Source organism: Manihot esculenta, chromosome 1, assembly GCF_001659605.2.
Source record: "Manihot esculenta cultivar AM560-2 chromosome 1, M.esculenta_v8, whole genome shotgun sequence".
Lineage (NCBI taxonomy): Eukaryota > Viridiplantae > Streptophyta > Magnoliopsida > Malpighiales > Euphorbiaceae > Manihot > Manihot esculenta.
Genome location: NC_035161.2, coordinates 32,107,363 through 32,128,520, shown reverse-complemented (window position 1 = coordinate 32,128,520; position 21,158 = coordinate 32,107,363). Strand labels below are relative to the sequence as shown.

The window sequence follows — 21,158 nt, the reverse complement described above, 5'->3', positions numbered from 1 at the left end:
TAAATGGAAGTCGATAATGGTTACCCCTTGGGACTTCTATTCATCTGACGCGAGGCCAGGTAAATAAAAATGTATGTTTTCCGTAACATGTTAAGGCATAAAAATATATCTATTTTTCATGACAATTTTATTTTATTTTTCAAATAATTGTCCACGTTAAAGCAGCTAGCTAATGCAGGTTCAGCAGCCAGCATGATGCACATAGCATCCACAGCGTCTGACCTTACGCGGAGAGTTTCAAGACAATTTACATGACATTAGTTCACCAGGTCAATGTTTGTGAGCCAAGTTCTTGGAACTGCTTTGCATTGTGTTATTTCTCTCAGCGTTTCCTGCTTTTCTGCAAGCCTTTCCATGACCTTGGCCTTCCTAACTCTGAATATCTAGCCCCATTTGCCCTCGCTTATCGAAATATGTCAATTCTAGGGATCGGGGGTTCTCAGCCTCGGGCGTGAAGAAGGTCCTAATTCCAGCTCGCCCACTTCTTAACTGTTAATACCCAGAAAATTTTCAGAATTAATATCAAATCAGTTTCAATTTTGTCAAGTCCTTCAACTCTGATCAACTTGAAGCCACAAACACTTTGAACCCAGCATCCCATTACTTGTATGGTCAAGAATATAACCATATATAAGCATTTAATTCTTCATTCACAATGCGAAAGATGTTTCTGGGCTGTACAAAATGACAAAAGGCCTCCAAGGACAAGGTAAAGATCCCATTGGCAAGTCATCTGTAAGGAAGACAAAATCGATGTTCTCATAATATACTACTATGAGAACATCCACAACAGCTACTCATCCAGGAGCAGCTTCAATTCCTCTGAAGCTACGCTTAATGCGTAAAGGGCAATCTTTTGAACATGTTCCATGAAGCTAAATGTCAGACAACTTTCATCAATCAAGGGAGAAAACTTGAACGAAATCATCATCGTGATCAACTGAATTTCCATAATAGTGATAGAGGACATGCATTGAACTCTTCTATTTTACTTGAGAAACTTCTATGTTGGCTGCCTAAATTTAACCAAGTATTTGTTCAATTTTTGTTCTCTTATTCCCTTGAAACTTTATTGTGATTGAACAATAAAAAGAAATTATCCTTCACTAGAAATATATGCATGCTTGCTTGATTTCTTCTATAAATATGTCTAATTCATGTTTCTTTGTTCATGACTCTACTTCATTATCAAGCAATACAACGTCCTTAGAAGCCAAAATACACGATCAACATCATACAAACTGATCACAATATGGTTTAATAATTGTCCCATCGCCAGAAACCATGATCGTCGATTACTCAAATAAGTTAGATAACATGAAAATTATAATATTATATATATATCTCATGACCTATTGCAACTTTGGAAAAAACAGATGTAAATTATTCCCATGGTTTCATCGAGTTTCTTATGGAGTGCATGACAATTAATTTGGAAAAAACAAAATCTCAATAGCAGAAAAATGTGCTACTTTCCATATCATATAAAAGTACATGTAAATTACCATCTTTATGAGCTAATTGTCCCACACTTGGTTTAGTCTGTTTATTCTCTTGAGTACAATTATTTGAAACCCTTTCATACTAGAGGCCCCAAACGAATTACACTATATTAGGAAAAACTGCAAGATAGACAACTAGAAAATGAATGACCTTCAACTTCAGAAAAAAAAAACCACAAACATAATAAAACCATGGTACTCGCAAAGACCCTCCAGAGCAAGAATTAGCAATCAACATACCTCAAGTTTGTCTTCTTTAGCCTTGTGGTTATGAGGAAGAGTGCGAAATTCGTCCGTCAAAAGGACACACTCAGGGATGTTTTCAGGAGAAACAAAGTCAAGTGCAACCTTTATGCATGACTGCAAGTGATAATAAAAGATGCAATAATATCAAGACATCAGTATTAAATCAGATTTGGAACGCAAAGGAAAATGGTGACATCCCGTGTGCACCAAAAACCTTGGTGACAGTAAATCGGTTAATAAGAATTTGCGGAATGCTGCATCACGAGAAGATTCTAGCAACTACCTGTACTGCCCCTCAGCTATTGATATCCAACAGGGGGATCTGGACCATTTCCAGGCACATTGGATTAGGGGAGAGCCAGTGATTGTCAGAGATGTTCTCAAATTAACTAACCTCTGGCTTGAGCTGGGAACCAATGGTTATGTGGTGCGCATTTCGTGAGATAACATATAAGGATTCTTCAGATTTGGTGGTGAAAGCAATTGATTGTCTTGACTGGTGTGAGGTAAAGTTTTATTTACCTTTGCAATTGTAAAGTTGTCACCTTTTGTTGTAAAGATGGAAAATAAGTAGGAAGGTCTGGAAAAGAATAAAGAGGTAATGTTTAATCATTTGTTCATTTAGCAATTACCAAAAAATAGAAGGGAAGTATCCAGATTTCCTATTGTTTGGTTGTGTCTTGCGGGTGGAGAAAAGAAACACTATGTACCTCTTTAAATTTGCCATTATGCTCAATCAATGAGATACTGAAATGAATTCATCTTGGCAATATTGAAACATATGCAGGCTCCTATCCAACCCAAATAATCAAATTGAAAAAATTAAAAATTAAATTTTATTTAAATTAAAAATTAAAATAAAAACTTATCATTTTTTAAATTTATCACTAATAAAATAAAATAAATTTATTAAATTTTATCATCTGTCTGGACTTTTAATTGCATAAGGAATCTAAGACAAGTCAAGGAGTAATGAAAATAAAAGATAAGTATTTATCATCTAAATTTGTTTATATTATTTGACAATATATTTAGAAGAGAAGATAAATATATATTTTTTAAAAAAAAATGAAAAATAGTTATTATATCTTTACAATTCAAAAAGAAGAGCCTTTAATGTCGAGGGTATTAAAAAATTTCAAATGGATAATCTTAACTTTTTTTTTTTTCATTTGTTTCCATTTTCCTACCAAAGAAATATTTTAGGTCCTATTTAAATGATTAAAAAATATAATTTATTTTCTTTCTAAATAAGATAATTTGAAAAAACTAAATCTATTTTTCTTTTATCTTCCCCCAATTCCATCGATCCAAACAAAGCATTAGAAATTTTCAGCTCAACATCAGTTGTACCTAAATTTTACTTGCCTAAATAAACCCTTAAACCCTAACCTCAGCCAGAGTAGTGGCAATAGCAGTAAACCCTCGTAGATTTTCAGCATTGAAGCTCAAAATTCGCAGGCGGAACGCTGTACCGGATTATTTATACTACACTCGATTGCTTGTATGGTATAGACAATGGTTTGGGGTCTGTTTCCTGCCGATCCTCTCTCAGGTCACATGCGCTTTCCAATTCCTACTCCTCTTCAATTTCTATTATGATCAGAAATTTCTATTTGATTGTGAATTTAAAGTCGTAGGTCTGAAGGAGTTTTCATCTAGAAAGCAACTTCATGGAATTGGTTAAATGGCATCTGAAATGGAGTTCTTTTTTATTATTGTTATTTTTAATCTTGGGTTCATATAAAGATGATAATTTTCCCAGCCCTACAAAATCATCAGAAGTAGTTAAAACAACAAATTGGATACGTTGGAATGGATTGATTAGGTTTTCTCTCAGTAGAAAATAATATGCTGTTGTTTTTGGTAATGAGTTTGTTGGTGATTATATCGTGATTGTTGTGACAGGGGAAGATAAATACTATATTTTTACTAAGGGAACATACAAAGTTGGTCGGAAAGGTACTAGTCCACAGTGGTGTGTTACTTTGGTTACATCAAATTGTTGTTGTTGTTGGTGGTGTATTGTTTCCTTATAAAATGTGGGAGCCCATGCTTGACTACTTAATTTCGCTACTCCCTCCGTTCCATAAAAATAGCCCTGATCTACTTTTTTTATACGTCCTAAATTATGGGCCACTTTAGTTTTAAGATGCTAATACATATTGGCTTCATAATATAACCTACTCAATACCCATTAAAAAAGTAGAAATTTATTAGTTCCAAGAATAATCAGTATCAAAGCGATACGAGTATGGCGAATATAAGCAAAGATAATGTAAAATTTATTGTTCAACTGTATTAACTATATTTTCTTTTATCAATTTGAAAAACCAAGTAGGTCCACCTATCTTTGTGGGATGGAGGGAGTAAGTTTTATATCAACAAGAAGTGTTCACTTTTCTGCCGGTGCTTGCCTAGGTTTCCACTAGTGATAATCTTACTGCATTCAAGGCTTCCTTGACCTTTGAGTATTTCTATGAGACTGATCAACAGTTATTTTCTGTAATTCTTTGATGATTAATAATGTCTAAAGTTAACAATGATATGTTTTAAGATGCAAGGCAAACTACCAAGAGTAGTTATTTTCAAAAGTTCTACTTTTCTGTTGGCTCTTCCAGCCAAGGAAAGTATCTTTGAAAACTTTATATGTTGCTGCAGTTGTTTGTGTCATGGTGAACTGACTATTTCTTTCTCTTCAGGTTGCGATGTAATTATTAACAAAGACAAAGGAGTTTCCCGAATCCATGCGGAGATAGTTGTTGATGAAATGACTTCGTCTAACCCCATGGAAAGCAAGCATAGGTGGTCCTCAAGGATTCGAGTTAGAGACTTTTCTAAGTATGGCACATTCATTAACAAGAATCTTGGGTCAATGGAAAAGGTTCATGAGTTCCCAAATAAGGAAACTACTTTGAAAGATGGGGACCTGGTTTCTTTTGGGACTGGTAATGCAACATTAAGGTGAGTTAAGTCTTCTTCTATGTTTAGCCTTTAGTGTTCTGTAGGTTTTCATTTTATTTTGGTTCTCAATAGGTTTATTCTTACTGTAACAGTACGTGGACTGAAATGAGAAGTTGATGTATGCTTTGGATTAAGATGATTAAACAATTTCAAATCCAATTTTTGTTCAAATGTAATTGTGTTTCTTTTGGGACAAAATCTGCAGGTTTACTTTTGTTCCACTCATTTTCTTTGTCTGCTGCTCTGAGTCGTTTCAAGTCAATCAAACCCTTGAAGACAAAGTTTCAGCAATTGGTTAGTTTGGAAGACATTATGTAGCTGAAATACTTCAGATACTTATGTGCTGCGATTTTGTAAATACTGTTTAGTTTCACATCATTGGATCTCACTTATCTTAAAATTTTTCCTTTTAGTTTATCAAATGTTCTCTATGTTTTTTTACGTGTAGGCCTTGGGATAAAATCTATTCGATTTTTGGTGTCATGAAAAAAAGAATCAAAGTTGGCCGTGAAGTCATACTTTCCACAATTTATGATTAGCATTTAAGTACAGTTTATAGCATAGGGTGAATAGTTGTAGTTACTAAACCTAGCAAAAAAGGGATATTATTTGAGATGATAGCAATGACCTGCTGCTAATGTCTAAGGTTTTGATGTCCAATAAAGGTTTTCCAGATTTTGAGCATTGATTCTGATCCATACCACAGTGCTTTGTAATGCCAAAATTCTGAGTTATGATTTCTCTCTTTTCTCCCCACCTGATGGGTGAGACTTCTTGTTGTTGTCTTTTCATTTATACACAGACACATGCACACACATACGCATGCACATTTGACCTCCCTTGTGCAGACTAAGGGAGATGGTAGATTCAAGGGATTTTATTGTCAGTTGTCTTGGATGGGTCAGTAGTTTTGTCAGTTGTCATGGATGGGTCAGCAGTAGGCATGATTTTGTTTGATTATGAAGCTGTATTCCTTTGCTTCTTGTTCTAGGATGTGGTTGCCTTTTGAATGAAGATTTTAGAAACAGCAAGTTTACGACTTCGGGAAGAAGGGAAAAAAAAAGCAATGGTTAATGGTAGCTATGTGTCATGCTGCTTCATAAACTTATCATTTGGATTCCTATGCAAATAAACTCTTAAGCTGGTTATAGATGTTGTGCGTGTAATATGGTTAATAATTCCTTCAGAAGTGTTTGATGTGTGATTACATGATTCTCTTCTTATATTCTGAAAACTTTTGTTTTGACCTGAGGCATTCTTGTTACTTCTTAAAGAAAAAATCTGATGGCCCTTGACAGTGGTTGTTTAGGAATGAAATGCTCCTTTCACATAAAATTTTTTATCAAAATTGATATGTGCTCTTTTTATTTTTTTTTATTATGTGGCAAAGCTTAATTTTGCCAAGAACTCTTAATTCTGCTCAGTATGTAACATTTCCTCATGAAATTTTTGGTGTTTTTTTTTTATTGTTATCACAGGCGCTCATATTACTTTTCAGTTGAGTGAAAAGTGCACACATATACTTATTGATGACCGAATGCCAGTAAATGAGGATGTTGTTGATGCTATTGTAGCTAAGAAACCCATTGTTCTCCAGAGATGGGTCGAGGTATGCTTATATTTTAAATTTATTTTTCTAGCTGTAAGCTTGGACCTGTGAGTACTGATTTCTGGATGTCATCTATCAAATGGCTGACTAGCCAAAATGATGAAACCTTTGTGTGCATTATTGAATTTAGCCATTTGTTTTGATTTTATCAATCTGTACCTCAACCCTCATGTTAGTTACAATTTTAGAAAATAGGCATAAATTGACGAAAGAAAAAAATAATAAAATAATATATTTTTTCATATTGTTTGGATTATCTCTGTGATTTTGTATGCCTCAATTCATATGGTAATTAAATAAGGAAAGATGAGAAATTAAGGTGAAATTATGGGGTTTTATTCCTAGTGAAGCTCATAGCTATAAGTGACCAACTTATTTGATAAAGAAGTAAAATTATTATTTTATATGTTTCTTTTTCCTCAATATTTATTTGTTTGTGTTGAAAAGAATGATAATTTCTTGTTATAGTTCTGCGCATAAATGATTGTTACTATGCAAATTTGTCTAAATGTTAACCTAAAATTTACATTTATCTATTCTCTGAATTATTATTGATTGCTGCATTCTGTTTAGTTGATTGCTGAAAAAAGCATTGGAACGGAGATTCCTAGCTGGAATTCGTAAGTGTCATCAACACTTTGTTATGGATTTTAGTCAATGATTATGCGTATTTTAAAAAAAAAAAAGAAATTCAAGAAATCGGATAAACTATGTTTTATTTCTACATGTCCCTCTCAGCTATATTCCGACATTAACAGTGGAAGGAGTACCAACCAAAGTTGTGGATTCAGTAACTCGTGCAAAATGTTTGGATGGATACACATGTCTTCTAGAATCAACAAACATGGTGATGTATAGACTCCAAGTCACTTTGAATTATTTTCCTGCAGTTTTAGGAATAACTTCTATTGTTGCTAGTGACTCTACCAGCTAAGGAAGTGTTGTAATGAATATAGGCATCCAAATGTGCCATAAACAGACAATAAACACACAAAGTCCATCTGTGTTTTATTGCCGATTTTATTGTAGGTTGAATGCCTAAAAAGCTGCTGTTATACGTGGGCTTTAAAACTTTCAGTAGGCCCTTCTATTAACTTCAACATGGCCATGATAGAGTTAGGAACACTGATGGATTATAGAAGCAGAAGAACTAGAATTGGTAATAATGGGATTCAAAGAAACACAGTTCCAGTCTCATAGATAAGTAACAAAAAGGAAACAACCAACAATCCACGAGATGACTACTTGGTCAGGTATAAGCCAAATACATAATTTCTCTCACCATGCCCTCCTATTTATAAATTCCAAGCACATGCACCACAGGTTGTTCTAGCCTCCAGCTCCAGCTATTCCGTAGCCAACTCCAGCTGAGTCAATCTTTTAGAATTGTTGCTTTCCCATCCCCGTTTCTTCCACATTCTTCTGTCTGTAGATGTCAACATTTCTCATCTGCGGCCTCCTTGTATAAACTTTCAAGCTCCCAGGCCTCCTGTTAGTCCAGCTCTTGTTCCCCACTTGTTCCCTAGCAGGCCATTATGCCTTTGAATGGACACTGGAGTATTGGAATGCATGTGGCACGTTTTCATGCTTAACAAGCAGCTATCCATACCATTGTTAGCTCTCCTTTCTAGTGACAGAAAATTGTAAGCAATTTTTTCTCTCTAACCCAAATTCTTCATCACCTTAAATTCCAATACACCTGCCAGAGCCCCCTTCTCAACATGCTGCTATCTCCTTTGCAGAACACATTTTCCCCTTATTTTCTCTTTTCCTAGTGCTATAAGAACACACACGCGCGCATGCACGCACACACATGTGGATTCTAGAAATGATAATTCTTTGAGTTTTCCTGCTCTATTATGATTTAATGCGAAAGAATGTGATGAGGTTCCAGCCTGATTTGTGATTAGATCAATTATTGCCTTGTTGATTTGGCATGGGGTTTATTATTGGTTTATTGTTTGGCTATGAGTTTTGAGGTAGAGAAACCTGTTGCTGAGATATTAATTGAATTGGGTGCTTCTGAATGTCAATGGAAAATACTTTAGAGTTTTAGAGTTTCTGGTTGAAATTAGTTGTGGGATGGAGGTGTTTTGGAACATCTCATAGTATTTCAGATTTTTATTTGTTTCAATTGGTGTAGTTTAGGTTCTATGGGTTTAGGTGAGGTGTTTCAAGTGGTGAAATGAATTTCTGGTGTATGGTAGATGTATGTGAAGTGGCAATCAGGTCACCCAGTGGGTTTGGGTTGGATGTTTTGGGCATCCAACTTTTCTACAAGGCACACTTCGGTGGCTTGGTGTAGATTTTAGAATGGTCCGAGTTACTCATGTGGTCCAGTTTTAGGAATTCACATTTGGTCATTTGGGTGCTGGGTTCGTTTTGATATGTATTTTCTATATTTGCTTTTTTTTTTCCCCTCTGTTTTTTTATTTCAAATTATTTATTTTGGTTTATTTGGAATGAAGTGAGTTTGACATCCATTTTCATGGGTCCCTCAAAGTCTCTAAATGTGAGAGATACAAGCCACAAGGCTGTGCTTGTATCTATAAGGCATGGTGGTTATGTGGCTGATGGGCATGGTGGAATAAAGATCAGGCAGAGAGAGTTATGCATGCATGCTGGTGAATACATTGTGTATGTCAGTTACTTTAATAAAGGCAAACAAACACAGCTCTAGCATAATATAATAAAACTGTCTCATAACTATATAAAATATAATGGTTTCTCCTTTTGGGGAGCTTAGTTGATTTCTGCAGATTTTAGGCATGACTTTCATGAATCTACACCGTTATCTGTTTATCTGGGTGGTTGTTTATTCTAAATTTTTTTGCTCATACAGTATAAGTTCGGGGACAGGTTGCAGTCTTTGCTGGAAGTAAGCGGTGCAAACGTTATTTTTATTGAGGAATTTTGTTCAAATAGCCAAGTATGCTCATGCTCTTCTCTACATATTTATCTATAGATTTTTTCCCCACAAGTTGGGAAAGTTTTATAGTTATGCTTTTGTTTCAGCAGAACAACAAGGTGCTACTGCTGCAATAATAAACCAGGCAGTGAAACTTATTTTTATTGGGCACAACAATTGATTGTATCATTAAGAATCCATTCTAGAGCTGGTTCCTATAGTTATTGAAATTGAAGGAGTGGATTTTGGAATTTAATGATACGCCATACTTTTTCGCTTATCTACCCCTATTATAATTATAAAGACTATCATCATAATATAGATTGAATATTTGTTGGTATTTGATTAATGTGAAATTTTGCGATCTATGTGCATTATTGACATGAATAATATATAAATCCAAAGGGTTGATTTAGTCATACCTATTTATACATGGCTGAATATATACTTATATAGTTATATCCCTGTACTATTTAGGATTAATCTATTTAACACTTGAACTAAAATCATATAAAGTGATAATGTTAGACGAGAGTAATTTTATCATTGTATGACAATTTGGAGTGCAATAAGAAAAATTTAGAATGTAGTTAGTAATAAGTGGAGCTATTTCTATTTTTTTTGACAAGTCATCAATGAGATGGTCAATTTGTGTTTAATTGTTAGTTTAGGTGTTTATGGGCTAATCTCAAATAATATAGGGGTATAAATTTGTATTTGGCTATTTATACATAGTTGTAATACTTCATCTAATAATTGTGAAAGCTCCATTTATAATGGATACTTTTCTTATTAATTATTATTATGATGATGATATTATATAATTGCTCTCCTCAGTTCATTGATCTACGCACAAATACACGCTTATATATTTATATTGTTATACTAGTTTATTTATATATTTACATAAAAGCGGCTTATGGTATTAAACATTTTGGGACAACTGTCCTCGATCTTTTACTGAAGCTCCCCTGGTAGCTTAAGAATTATATTAAATCTGTCAGTTTAATATGTTTGTGTTCCATGTCAAATCTTGATTGTGTAAGATATGCTTAATAAGTTGTTTGCATATCTCTCCTACTGTAACTTGTTAAGTATGTCCTGTAGGTTTGCCCCAAAATCCTTCACTATGATGAGTTCTGGTAGAAAATCCAGTTTGGATATTTTTATTTATGGCAAAATCTTTTGAAGATGAAGCGTCCCTTTGGATCTTGTTTGTTTGTAGCTACTAGCTGGGGTGGGAGGGAAGGGCAGAGACACATAGTAGGAGAGAGGTAGACTTAAGTAACAACTAGCTTGAGCCTTGTGCCTTTAACTTGCCTAAGACTTTTCTAGTGTTGGATTGGACAATAATTGACTTCAACCGTTTTCTGTTGTTTGGGTTGCTTAGCTTATTTTTGGCTCAATAATTTTATGACCTTTTCCCTTATTGAAATCTAAAGCACAGGTGGAAAGTTCAACCTTGTTTACGATTCTCAATTCAATTCAACTCCCCATCCTACCGATTTGAATGCATGGATTGTCTATACTGCAGTTAAAATCTAATGAATTTTCAGTTTGGTTTGATTTTCCATCCCAGCGATTCAAATCTATGAGGTGAATTGCAAATTTACCTAAATCATGATCGAATTGGAAGAATTAATATGAATCAACCTATTCGGTCAATTTGTTTTCTAGAGGGTTGTTAGACCCTGTAGCTTCAAAATTTAAGGTTTCACTTCATTTTTATTATGAAAAGTGCACATAAAATCTCCTTAGCTATGTTTCTTCCATCAGACATTTTTTCCCTTTCCTGGTGCTTTTTTTTCTTTTTCAATTTACTTTTCTAATTTTAGTTATCAAATTATGGCATTTTTATATTAATATATTCTAGCCTTTTAGTTTAACCACTATCTTTTTGTACTATTTAATTGTTTGATCAAATTTAAATGGAGCTTCAACACATTCACAATGATAATCCTTTTCTACAATTTAAAAGTTTATAATTTGTAACATAGTACTATATTACATAATAAGAATAAGAAGTAATCCTATATTTGTCAAAATACCTTATTATGATTTTCTTTCACTTATGCTTCGAGTAATCGAGTTGTTTCTCAATCTTGATTTAGGAAATTAAGATTTTGATTCTCGATCCGAATCACTATTTGACAACTTTGTGCACATCCAGTTCCTGCTTTTCCAAAATATGTACTTGATGCAAATTTTTTTATAGCCCAGAAAAATTAATGTATCTGGAATCAGGATAGTTGACTATTCATTGATCTAACCCAAAATATTTTTTAATGTGTCAAAATTAATGCATATTATGATGTCATTGAGCTGTTGATAGAATTGGTTGCCTTTTGTTCTAACTTTTATTGAATGAATAATTTGTTGTAGGGCTTGGGTTGTGGAGAAAATGTCCAAATGGTGTGTGTTATCCCTCAAGGGTCAAATGACAAGTCTGGTCGTTATAGCAAACTGATTTCATTATCTAGAGTGAACGAAGTGGATCTGTTATGTGCTGTTATATCTGGACATTTAGATTCATCTATATTGATATCACCAGCTGGTCAGTATTTTCCAAACAATTGTTGTGTACTGTTTCGCTTCCTGTAATAGGCAGACCTCTTGTAACAGCATTTGACTTGCAAGCCCCCACCTCGCACTGGAAGCACATTGCTGCAACTATTCTTTGGGGAAATTGTGGTTCACTTTTTAGTTAATTGCTAAAATTTATTTCTTTATTAATCGCATTTTGCAAAGTTCTTAGTTCAACAAAAATCTCTTAAATTATTGCATTAGAAGCTCTGTAATATCTGATTTTGCAGAACATGATGTTAAGAGTCACTTTGTGCTAAAAGGAAAAGAGCAAAGGACATTTTGCCCTCATCAGACATCTAGTTTATCCTCTTAAAATTAAGAACCCATTTCAGATTGCAGTTTCTTAGAGTGATTTAACCTTCTTACTATGCATTACTGTTATTATTCTCTGGTTAGCTTGCATTGAAAGCATACACTCTCTATGAAAGTTATGATCATACTTTGTATTTCTTGGTTATAATAAAGTAATATAATTTGATTTTATATCCTCATGTAGTGCTTGTTTCATCGTCATGCTCCACGGATGAGACAGTAGTAGCTGATTCTGATGAGGAAGTGGGAGTGTCATCAATTCATTCCATTCATTTCATTGCTAATATCAGTAGTGAAGAAGCCCCTAAAGGTTTGAACACGGTAGAAATATCCACTGTTCATCACCCTCCTAAATCAGAGGATAATCATGTCATGAGCTCTATGGACAATTATTGTGGAATGACAACAAAGAAGGAGAAGGTGGAAGACCCTGAAAGTGCAAATTCTGGTATCATTTATAGCCAAGGACTAATTGTTAGGGATTGGCATTTGCCTGTGACAACCAGTTCTACTATAAACGATAAAATTTTAAACTTCAAGCGCTTCAAAAAGGTAAATTCATTTTTTTCATCTCAACCTTCTGCATTTATTTATTTATTTCACGTTTTTAATGACTTTTTTGAATCCATATCTATGCATGGGGAGAACTACTTGATGCAGTGGTTAAAGTTCTTGGCTTGCAAGAACAAGTTTGTGGGTTCAATGTATGGACTGTTTAATGAAAATGCAGAAATATGGAAGGGTAGGACTTATCTAGAATTTCATGTTCTCCTGATATTAGAGCTATATATTCTCCCTGCTTGTAGTAGAGCTATAACTGTGGCATGGCTTATTTATTAGTTGTGTCGGAGACTCAGAGGTCTACAATTTGCCAAAGGAAAAATTCTGAGGGTTAAAATAAAAAGAAGATGAGTAGAATACCTTTTTTTTTTTCAAAAGAAATATTATAGAAATGTCCAGAGTCCAAATTTTCCTAGGGATGTTAATTTATAAGGAAAGGTCAGTTTTCTTCCTACCATTAGGCCTTTGGGAAACATGAAATCTTATAAAACAGAATGTAAGAAGTTGGAGAACATGAAATTTGTAAAATCACTGCTTCTAGATAGTAGACATTCTATAGTTATAAAGATTAACATTGGGATAGGAAGTATCTCCTTGTTAGATGTATCTCCACAAATGAATATAATAATCATTTTTAGCTTTAAAATTTAAGAAAAGCACAGGAAAAAAAAAGAATAAGATTAGAAATGAACTTCCAAAGGCCTGTGACTGAAATTAGCTCCCCCTGTGGCATTCTGTCCATTTTCTCATATGAGCAACAACGGTTACTTGCTCTAATTTGGCAAGTTAGCGCATGATGACCAACTTGCAACCAGATCGCTAGAAACCAATCCCTTTTGAGTTTTAGCTTTGGCACCTTTTTTGGAGAACCAAATATGTGGGTGGAACTTGAACCTTTTGATTTCACAATCTTGTTCTTCTATTCAAAATTGAAGCCCTCAAAACAAAATAGTAAGATTCCATTAATAATTTGACATTCTAGAATTAGAGCATGGGGAGCCCACCCTTAGAGCAGCAGGAAATAAACATTGTAGGACTGATTCCATCTGTACCTAAATTAGCTTTGGTCCTGTGAGTCCATCAGTCAAGTCAGAAATCTTAGTTCAGGAAAAGCTAAATCTAGGGGGAACAAAAATTACTTCTCATGGCTCCATTATGTTACCAAGTCACTTGGGAAGGGGTTAAATGAAATGAAAGATAAAACCATTAAAGAAACTAAATTTTAAATAAAATGGAAATGTGATATTAGAATAGCGTAGAATGGAATGGAATTGAATTTTGGATTTCATCTGCCCATATAGGGATCCTATACGTTTACCAATGTGCAGGCTGCCAGCTTGAGCTGAATTAGCTGCTGAGCTATATAGCTAGCAACTATCTTCCCCAACTCAACTAAAAAAAAGTGCATCTACTATAATCTTAACTGTCTTTATACTTACGCAATGCTCTTTGAAATCAATGTTTTGAGAACCAATTGAAATCCCCTGGTAGGTTTCAACACTATTTTGTAGGATCAAGTGTACATTTCTAAGTTGAAACTTTCCATTTTCACAGTGATGCCATTAAACATCTGAAGAATTTTGGAGAATTTTAGAGTATTCTTGTATTTCACTCTTGATCTTTACAAGTGATTTATTTGGCTATTTATATACAAAGAATTACAAGTAAACAGAAAGTAAATAATCAAAAAATAATTATAGAGATAATTAAGGATCCTAATTTATACTTAGAATCTGTAATCAAATCAACTTATATCACTGTAATCAGCAAATAAGTCAATATCTTCAGTTTTTGTTATCAAGCTACAAACTTCAAAAACCAGTTTTGTCTTTATATTTTTGTTAGGGTTGCATTAAATTTGTATAGGTAGATAATGGAATCTTATGCGAATTGAATGGAATCAATGAAAAGGCACAAGAAGATATATCTTTTTTCAGTTTTTAGGGATTGATTCTGAGAACTTTATATTTAGGCTGTAAATTTATCCGTAAATTTATACTAATTCCCCGTTTCCTGGCTAACAAAACACAGCTCAAAGAGTATCAGCGTGAAATTAAGAATGTTGTATTTGTTCATGATTTATGTTCTAACGACTTCCTCTTGCAGTTGTTGTGCCAAGTTCATGTCCTACCTTTTTTCCTTTTACAGAAAAACACTCAATCAGGGAATAGTTTCAATAACCTGATTCCGTTCTCAAAATACCCATACAAGTGAGATCCCTCTTCCTCAGACAAATGATATTGTCTTATAATCTGTGGAACATCATGTTTATGATTTTGTGGTTCTCCATAGAGATTCTGACTACGGGAATCAAGAGATGATCGACTCTATGAAAGAAGAAAAAAAGCGGAAGCAAATGGAAGCTATTGCAGAGGATTTATTCAACAATGAAAAGGTGATTAACTTTGAATTGTTTATTTTACTGCAATGAGACAAAAGTTTAAGGGATTATAACAAAGTCCAGTGGATGGCTTTATGTAACGGTAAAATTACTCGAGTTATGACCTGAAGTCACAGGTTCAAACCACGAAACAATCTCTCTGCTAAGTAGGGGTAAGGCTGCTACATCAACCTTCTCGAGAGCACACGAGTGTGGAACTGGGTTACTTTTTTATAAGAGCAAATGAGTGTCCAAAAAGGACTTCTTTTTACAATTAATTCTTTTCTTTTTTCTCAATCAAATCCTAGTATTTTAACTCAAACCAAGATAGCAAATGAGAACAACTTGCTATATAAAATTGCAGGGAAGACGGAGGGGGGCAGCTGGTTCTCTTCATTCCCTTCTTTCTCATGGTTAAAAAAATTAAAACAATGGCGACAGGGATATTGTTGATCATCTGGGAATTACGGTCTGTGTTTTGCCTCTCCATTTGTTGATTCAGCTGGCATTGGAAGTGAGGTTTAACTGTTGTGAGTTCCTGGTGGGGAGTGAAGGGGTATCTTTAATTGCATGGAAGGTGGCTCCTCAGATGTACATATGGCTCAATAGGATTAGTGTGCAGAATGTTGAAAGATTTTAGTGGGGTATGATCGGTATGATCAGTTAATGTATTTTGAGACGTTTGTATGGTCAAGCATGGCTTCACTCATTTTTCTTCCCCCCCCCCCCCCGCCCCGTATGGACAACAGCCATGTCTTACTATTTTGGAAGTAGGGTAGGTTCATTTTTTGAATTGATACCGATTGTGCTATTTCCAAAAACTAACTCAACGCCAACTATTTTCGCAATTTGGAACAAGGTAATTCTAAATGGAAGTTGCAAATTATATTTTGTGCTTTATTTATGTAGATATTTGCTAGCTTTTGAAAGCAGGGATTTTTGTTGTGAATTTATTTGGTGCCAGTGTTAAACCTGTTGCTGATCATCTAATCTATTGAAAGACCTATATTATTGCATAACGTACAATATTTACCGTAAAGGTTTTATTTTATTTTATTTTTCCTTTAGTACCCAATTTATTATGCCAAAACACAAGATATATATGGAATTTACTTGCAGAAGTTTGATATATGTGGGTTTAGGCGAGTGTTGTACGAGAACTCTACGAGTTGCTTCATGATTTTTGAATTTGGCAACTGGCAGTATAATTATTACAGCAATAATCAAAAGTATCCTTATATGCATCACTAACTTACCGTGAAGCCATTGCACTTGGAACATGTATAATTTTGCTTAGAGAGCTTAGTCTTGTCCAAAGCTTCAATAATCAACCAGACATACGTGCGGTATTGTGCCTTCTGAAAATCTTCACCTTCCTCATTTTATGAATCCCTGCAAGCTGAAATTGTTGGAAGTCATCTACCTATTGTGCAAGCAACAACCGATGGATAAAGAGAAAAATTTTCAAGGAAATATCTACGTGCCTTGCCCCCAGAAAATGTATATATAAGTTCTTAGAGATTCCAATTGCTCTGAAACTTGCAGCGTCATGATATCCACAATAGCTTCTGTGAGCTTCTCTTTATGGCTAATTTCCATGGCCATAGGCGCTGTGGCTCAGCCTCCAGTGCTGGACACAAACGGAGAGCAGCTCGAAAGCGGCAGAGAATACTACATACTGGGCAGAGCAACTCATGTCACCGGAGGTTTAACCATGATCAATCCCAACAATACCTGCCCATTTTACGTGGGTCAGCTAGCCATCGCACCAATTGCACCAGAGAGCGTTCCTACCATCATGTTTCAGCCATATGCTTTTGGAGAGACAATCATCAGGGAGTCTAGGGACTTGAGTGTTAAATTTCAAACAATTAGATCTCAAGCAGTTATCCGGTGTACACAGTCCCCTGCTTGGAGAGTTGGCAAAGATGACCCAGTGACAAGAAGGAGATTCATTATGACTGGAAACGAGTCAGAGGCAGATTTCTTTGCCATTGAAAGAAGCAGAGATGGGTACAATTTATTATGGTGCCCAACTGAATCCTGCAGGGCTTGTGGTAGGCCAAAGTGTGGGTATGCTGGAATTTTAACAAAGGATGAAACGAGGTTCTTGGTGTTGGATGGTCCTGCTCTTTCCTTCCGATTTCTTAAGGTTTAATTTATATTCTCGTGGTTTGCTATGGTAAATAAAATCCACTACATACATCCTTATATATAAATATATATGCATTCTCACTACAATAAAAACAGTACAAATTTTTTCTGCTTATTCTATGCTGTAATAACATTGTTATGTAATCACTATGTTTGTTTATTGCCATGTAATCAGCTTTTACGTATGTATTTATCATTTCTTGTGTTATTATTACGTAAATATTTCTTATTTTTACCAATCTCTATCGGTTATGGGTGGTGATTGATAATTTTCAAATTTTCAAATTTTAAAAATAATTATAAATATTTTTAAAATAGTCATACAAGGAAGGAATTATTCAATACTCCTGAAATACCACGTGGTATGAATAGTATATATGATATTTTTAATAAATAAAATTAAAATATTTTTTATTTTATTATCAAAACATGTTGAATGAGTCAGTTAATTACCAAAAGCATTAAAATATTACTTTAATATACATCATTACAAATTTACTGGTTTCTCTCTATTGTAAGAATTTTTTTTTTTTTAAATGGAGTAAGAACTAAAAAATAAGTTCAATAATTAATGTATAAATTTTTTATTTAACTTTAAATCCAAAAAAAATGCATGCTCGATAATTTTTTTATTATATTTTTATTGTTTAAAATTAAATTTATATTTTAATGGAATTATAATTTATATTTTATTAATTATATAATAATTAAAGCAAACAAAAGTCATTAGTAAACGCTAAAATATTTTCATTGTCAAAAAAAAATTTATTTTAAGAAATTTCTCCCAAATGTGAATATATATAAAAAAAACTCTCGATATAACTTGTTGAGATGGAGAGCTTGTCTTTGAAAATCTTCCCTTGGTGTATCCACGCCTCCACCTGTGCTATTGTCAAATTGATACTGCTCTTCATTCATGGCCTTCAAGCTTCTAGAGCTACAAAATTCACAGACTATCAATTACTTACGGTACAAGCAATAATCAACTAGATAAAGACGATTTGAAAATGTTCCCTATCACATCCATGCATGTTCTATAAATATCAAGCAGATCACCAATCGTATATTGCAATCCCAAGTTCCTACTTAATTAAATACTTTAAACTTATATACCCACCATGAGATCAGTTGCAGCAGCTGTGAGTTTCTTCACTCTCTGGCTAATTTCCACGGCCGTATGCACTGTGGCTCAGCCAGCAGTGCTAGATACCGATGGACAGTCTCTGGAAAGTGGAGTAGAATACTACATACTGCCGGCAATAACTGATGTAGCCGGAGGGCTAACCCTGATCAACCGCAACAACTCCTGCCCATTGTACGTTGGCCAGGAACCCATCACAAGACCAGTTGTGTCACCGGGCCTTCCAGTCATCTTCAAGCCATACGCTAATGGAGAGACAATCATCAGGGAGTCCAGGGACTTGACTGTTACGTTTCAAGCAATCACAACGTGTATACAATCAAATGCTTGGAGGGTAGGGGAAGATGACCCTGCAGGGACTGGAAGGCGATTCATAGTGACTGGAGGAGAAGCAGATTACTTTGCTATTCAAAATAATGGAGGTGATTACAATTTCGTGTGGTGCCCTACTGAGTCCTGCCCAAATTGTGATAGACCCAGGTGTGGGTCTGCTGGAATTTTGTTTCAGAATGATCAAGCGTTCTTGGTCTTGGATGGTCCTGCATTTCCCTTCCAATTCACTAGGGTTTAAGTGATTCTCTTCTGTATGGTTCCCAAAAAAATAGGTCATTTTGGCATTCATTCATATTGTAATGATGAATAGATGGCATGGAGATGCATATTCCATGGTTATATATATGTAGAATAAAATATGATAGGAAAATAATAAAGATGATTGTATTTTAATTTTATTTATATTATATTATAGATATTTAGTTATGATTTTAATAAGGAAAAGAATGTTTATAGTTATGATTTTAATTAAAATAAAAAATAATATTTTTCTCCTTGCAATATTTTAAGGGTTTTTTTTTTTTGAAACAATTGGAATAATTAATAGAAATTTATGATTAAATAAATACTGCAAATTCCATGTTTTTTGAACTTAGAATGTATTTCTACTTTTGAATTAAAAATGTCTGTGCAATAAAGAGATAAATAGGGTAGAGGCAGAGAAAGCACATTTATTTCAATTTAAAATTAGTTTCTTATTTTTATATTTCACTAAATGCAAAATCGACAAAATAAATGGGGGATGCTTAAACATTGAAATTAATATTAAAATAAAAAATAATCAGTAAAATTGGTGATATTGAATAAAAATTTTATTAAAATTAATAGATTTAACTATTTTAATATATTTAAAGTTGTTAAAATTACTGGTAATGATGTTAAGATTAACATTGTGGAGGAAGGAGTATTTTTAGATTTTTTATTATTTTATTGTTTGTCTGATAAATTATAACATTTAATTTAAAATAATTAGATTAAAAAGAATTTTAAAAAATTCTATTAAAAAAAGGATGAATCATGAATTGGATACAGATTTCTCCCCATTTATTCTTATTTCACATTTCATGCATGAAATATTTAAAACATTTCATGCATGAAACATTTTAAAAAATTTTGATCAGAGCACTTTACTTTTTTAATAAATTTATTTGATGTAAATTTAAATTAATTGAATTAATATATTTCAGACATCGAATAGAATGGTTTGTAAAAAAAAATTAAAAGATATAATATTCTTTTTATTTGTTTGGGTTTAGCCTCCATTTTTAATTGTTTTAATTGAAAATTTGAATAAAAGGACTTATATTCGATTAAGAGTGCATGCAAATGGCTTCAATCTCACGGCTCTCCTATGCCTTCAATTTATGGGTGTGGTCTAAGTTTTGACAGTCATGTTCCTTCTAAGATTCTAAATTTTGTTTGGCGTGGTCTTTCTAATGTGTTTTCTTGTGTTTTTGTTTTGCAATGTCATCAAGTGCAGGTATCTTCTCTTTGTCCTGTGTGTAATCAAAGGACTGAAACAATTATGTATGTTTTAATTCAATATTCTTTTTCTAGGAATATTTGAATGTTAACTTATTTAGGTTGGCAATTTCCTAGTTTGCCTAGTTTGATGAATTGGTTTTGTGAGATTTTTATTCAAACTTCACCTTTTACCTCAAGCAATATGTGGAGTAACTCCCGATATAGCAGTAAAAATAAAACGTGTAGGCAGATCGACTCATCAAGTTCCCATTGAAATAGGATCCACACAAGGAAAAGCACTCGCCATTCGTTGGTTATTAAGGACATCCGGATCAAAATATGGCTTTTAAATTTTCGAATTAATGGACTGATGTGAGCACATTAATTTTTATGATTTATTGGGCTCTTTAGATAAACCTCAATTCTATTGTCTAGAATCACATTGGTAAATCTTTAGATCAAGTGTTTCATACGACTATTCATTTTCTTTAAAACTCATCTGTAATTTCTTTTCTGATTTTATATTTTGTTTCTATAGATTCTTGTTGTCCTTGGCAACGACCACTTGAAAATTGGATGAAGGTTAATGCTGATATCTCTATAAGTGCTAGTCTAGATTTTATAGTTCGAGACGTTGTTAGTCATTTTATTGCAGCACGAGCTTAACATAGAAGGAGCTCTTTTTACTATAAAATTTGCTTAAATTATTGACATTTGTAAAGTCTTAAATTGGATCAAAGATGAAAGATGGTAACATATTTTGATCTCTCCGTTATTCAAGCTATTAATTCTTTTAATTTCATAAATTTTCATTTAAATTTATTGTTTTTCATTGTAAATCTTTTTTTATAAGATTGTTGAAACTAAATATTGTTTTAGTTATAGGTATGCGAATACAGTTACTCACTTATTACAACGGGTGCATTTCGAGTTTGGAAATTTGATTTGATTTCCCTATCTTTTCGATTGTTTTTACGTTAATAGTATAAATTTTTTTT

The 21,158-nt window shown here is 33.6% G+C and overlaps 3 protein-coding genes across 6 annotated transcripts; all 3 read left to right on the top strand.

The window, feature by feature from the left end:
* Positions 1-3,018: 3,018 nt before the first annotated feature.
* LOC110600308 (nijmegen breakage syndrome 1 protein) lies at positions 3,019-15,968 on the top strand. 4 transcript variants are annotated; one of them, XM_021737130.2, is made up of 13 exons: positions 3,020-3,303; positions 3,657-3,710; positions 4,451-4,712; positions 4,918-5,006; positions 6,191-6,321; positions 6,895-6,941; positions 7,060-7,168; positions 9,164-9,250; positions 11,612-11,783; positions 12,312-12,679; positions 14,795-14,898; positions 14,981-15,083; positions 15,433-15,968. In XM_021737130.2, the coding sequence occupies exons 1-13, from the start codon at positions 3,267-3,269 to the stop codon at positions 15,484-15,486; spliced, it is 1,617 nt and encodes a 538-aa protein (XP_021592822.1). In that variant the 5' UTR covers positions 3,020-3,266; the 3' UTR covers positions 15,487-15,968. The 4 variants fall into 4 exon arrangements, with proteins under 4 accessions (XP_021592857.1, XP_021592822.1, XP_021592849.1 ...); XM_021737139.2 differs by having other exon boundaries at positions 3,021-3,303; positions 14,837-14,898; XM_021737165.2 differs by lacking the exon at positions 9,164-9,250 and having other exon boundaries at positions 3,019-3,303.
* A 153-nt stretch (positions 15,969-16,121) lies between these two features.
* Positions 16,122-17,437, top strand: LOC110602043 (kunitz type trypsin inhibitor 104). Its single transcript, XM_021739471.2, has one exon. It carries the CDS (start codon positions 16,618-16,620, stop codon positions 17,224-17,226), a length of 609 nt encoding a protein of 202 aa, XP_021595163.1. The 5' UTR covers positions 16,122-16,617; the 3' UTR covers positions 17,227-17,437.
* A 732-nt stretch (positions 17,438-18,169) lies between these two features.
* On the top strand, positions 18,170-19,069 carry LOC110627289 (kunitz type trypsin inhibitor 104). Its single transcript, XM_021773551.2, has one exon. The coding sequence runs from the start codon at positions 18,341-18,343 to the stop codon at positions 18,932-18,934; it is 594 nt and encodes a 197-aa protein (XP_021629243.1). The 5' UTR covers positions 18,170-18,340; the 3' UTR covers positions 18,935-19,069.
* Positions 19,070-21,158: the final 2,089 nt, after the last annotated feature.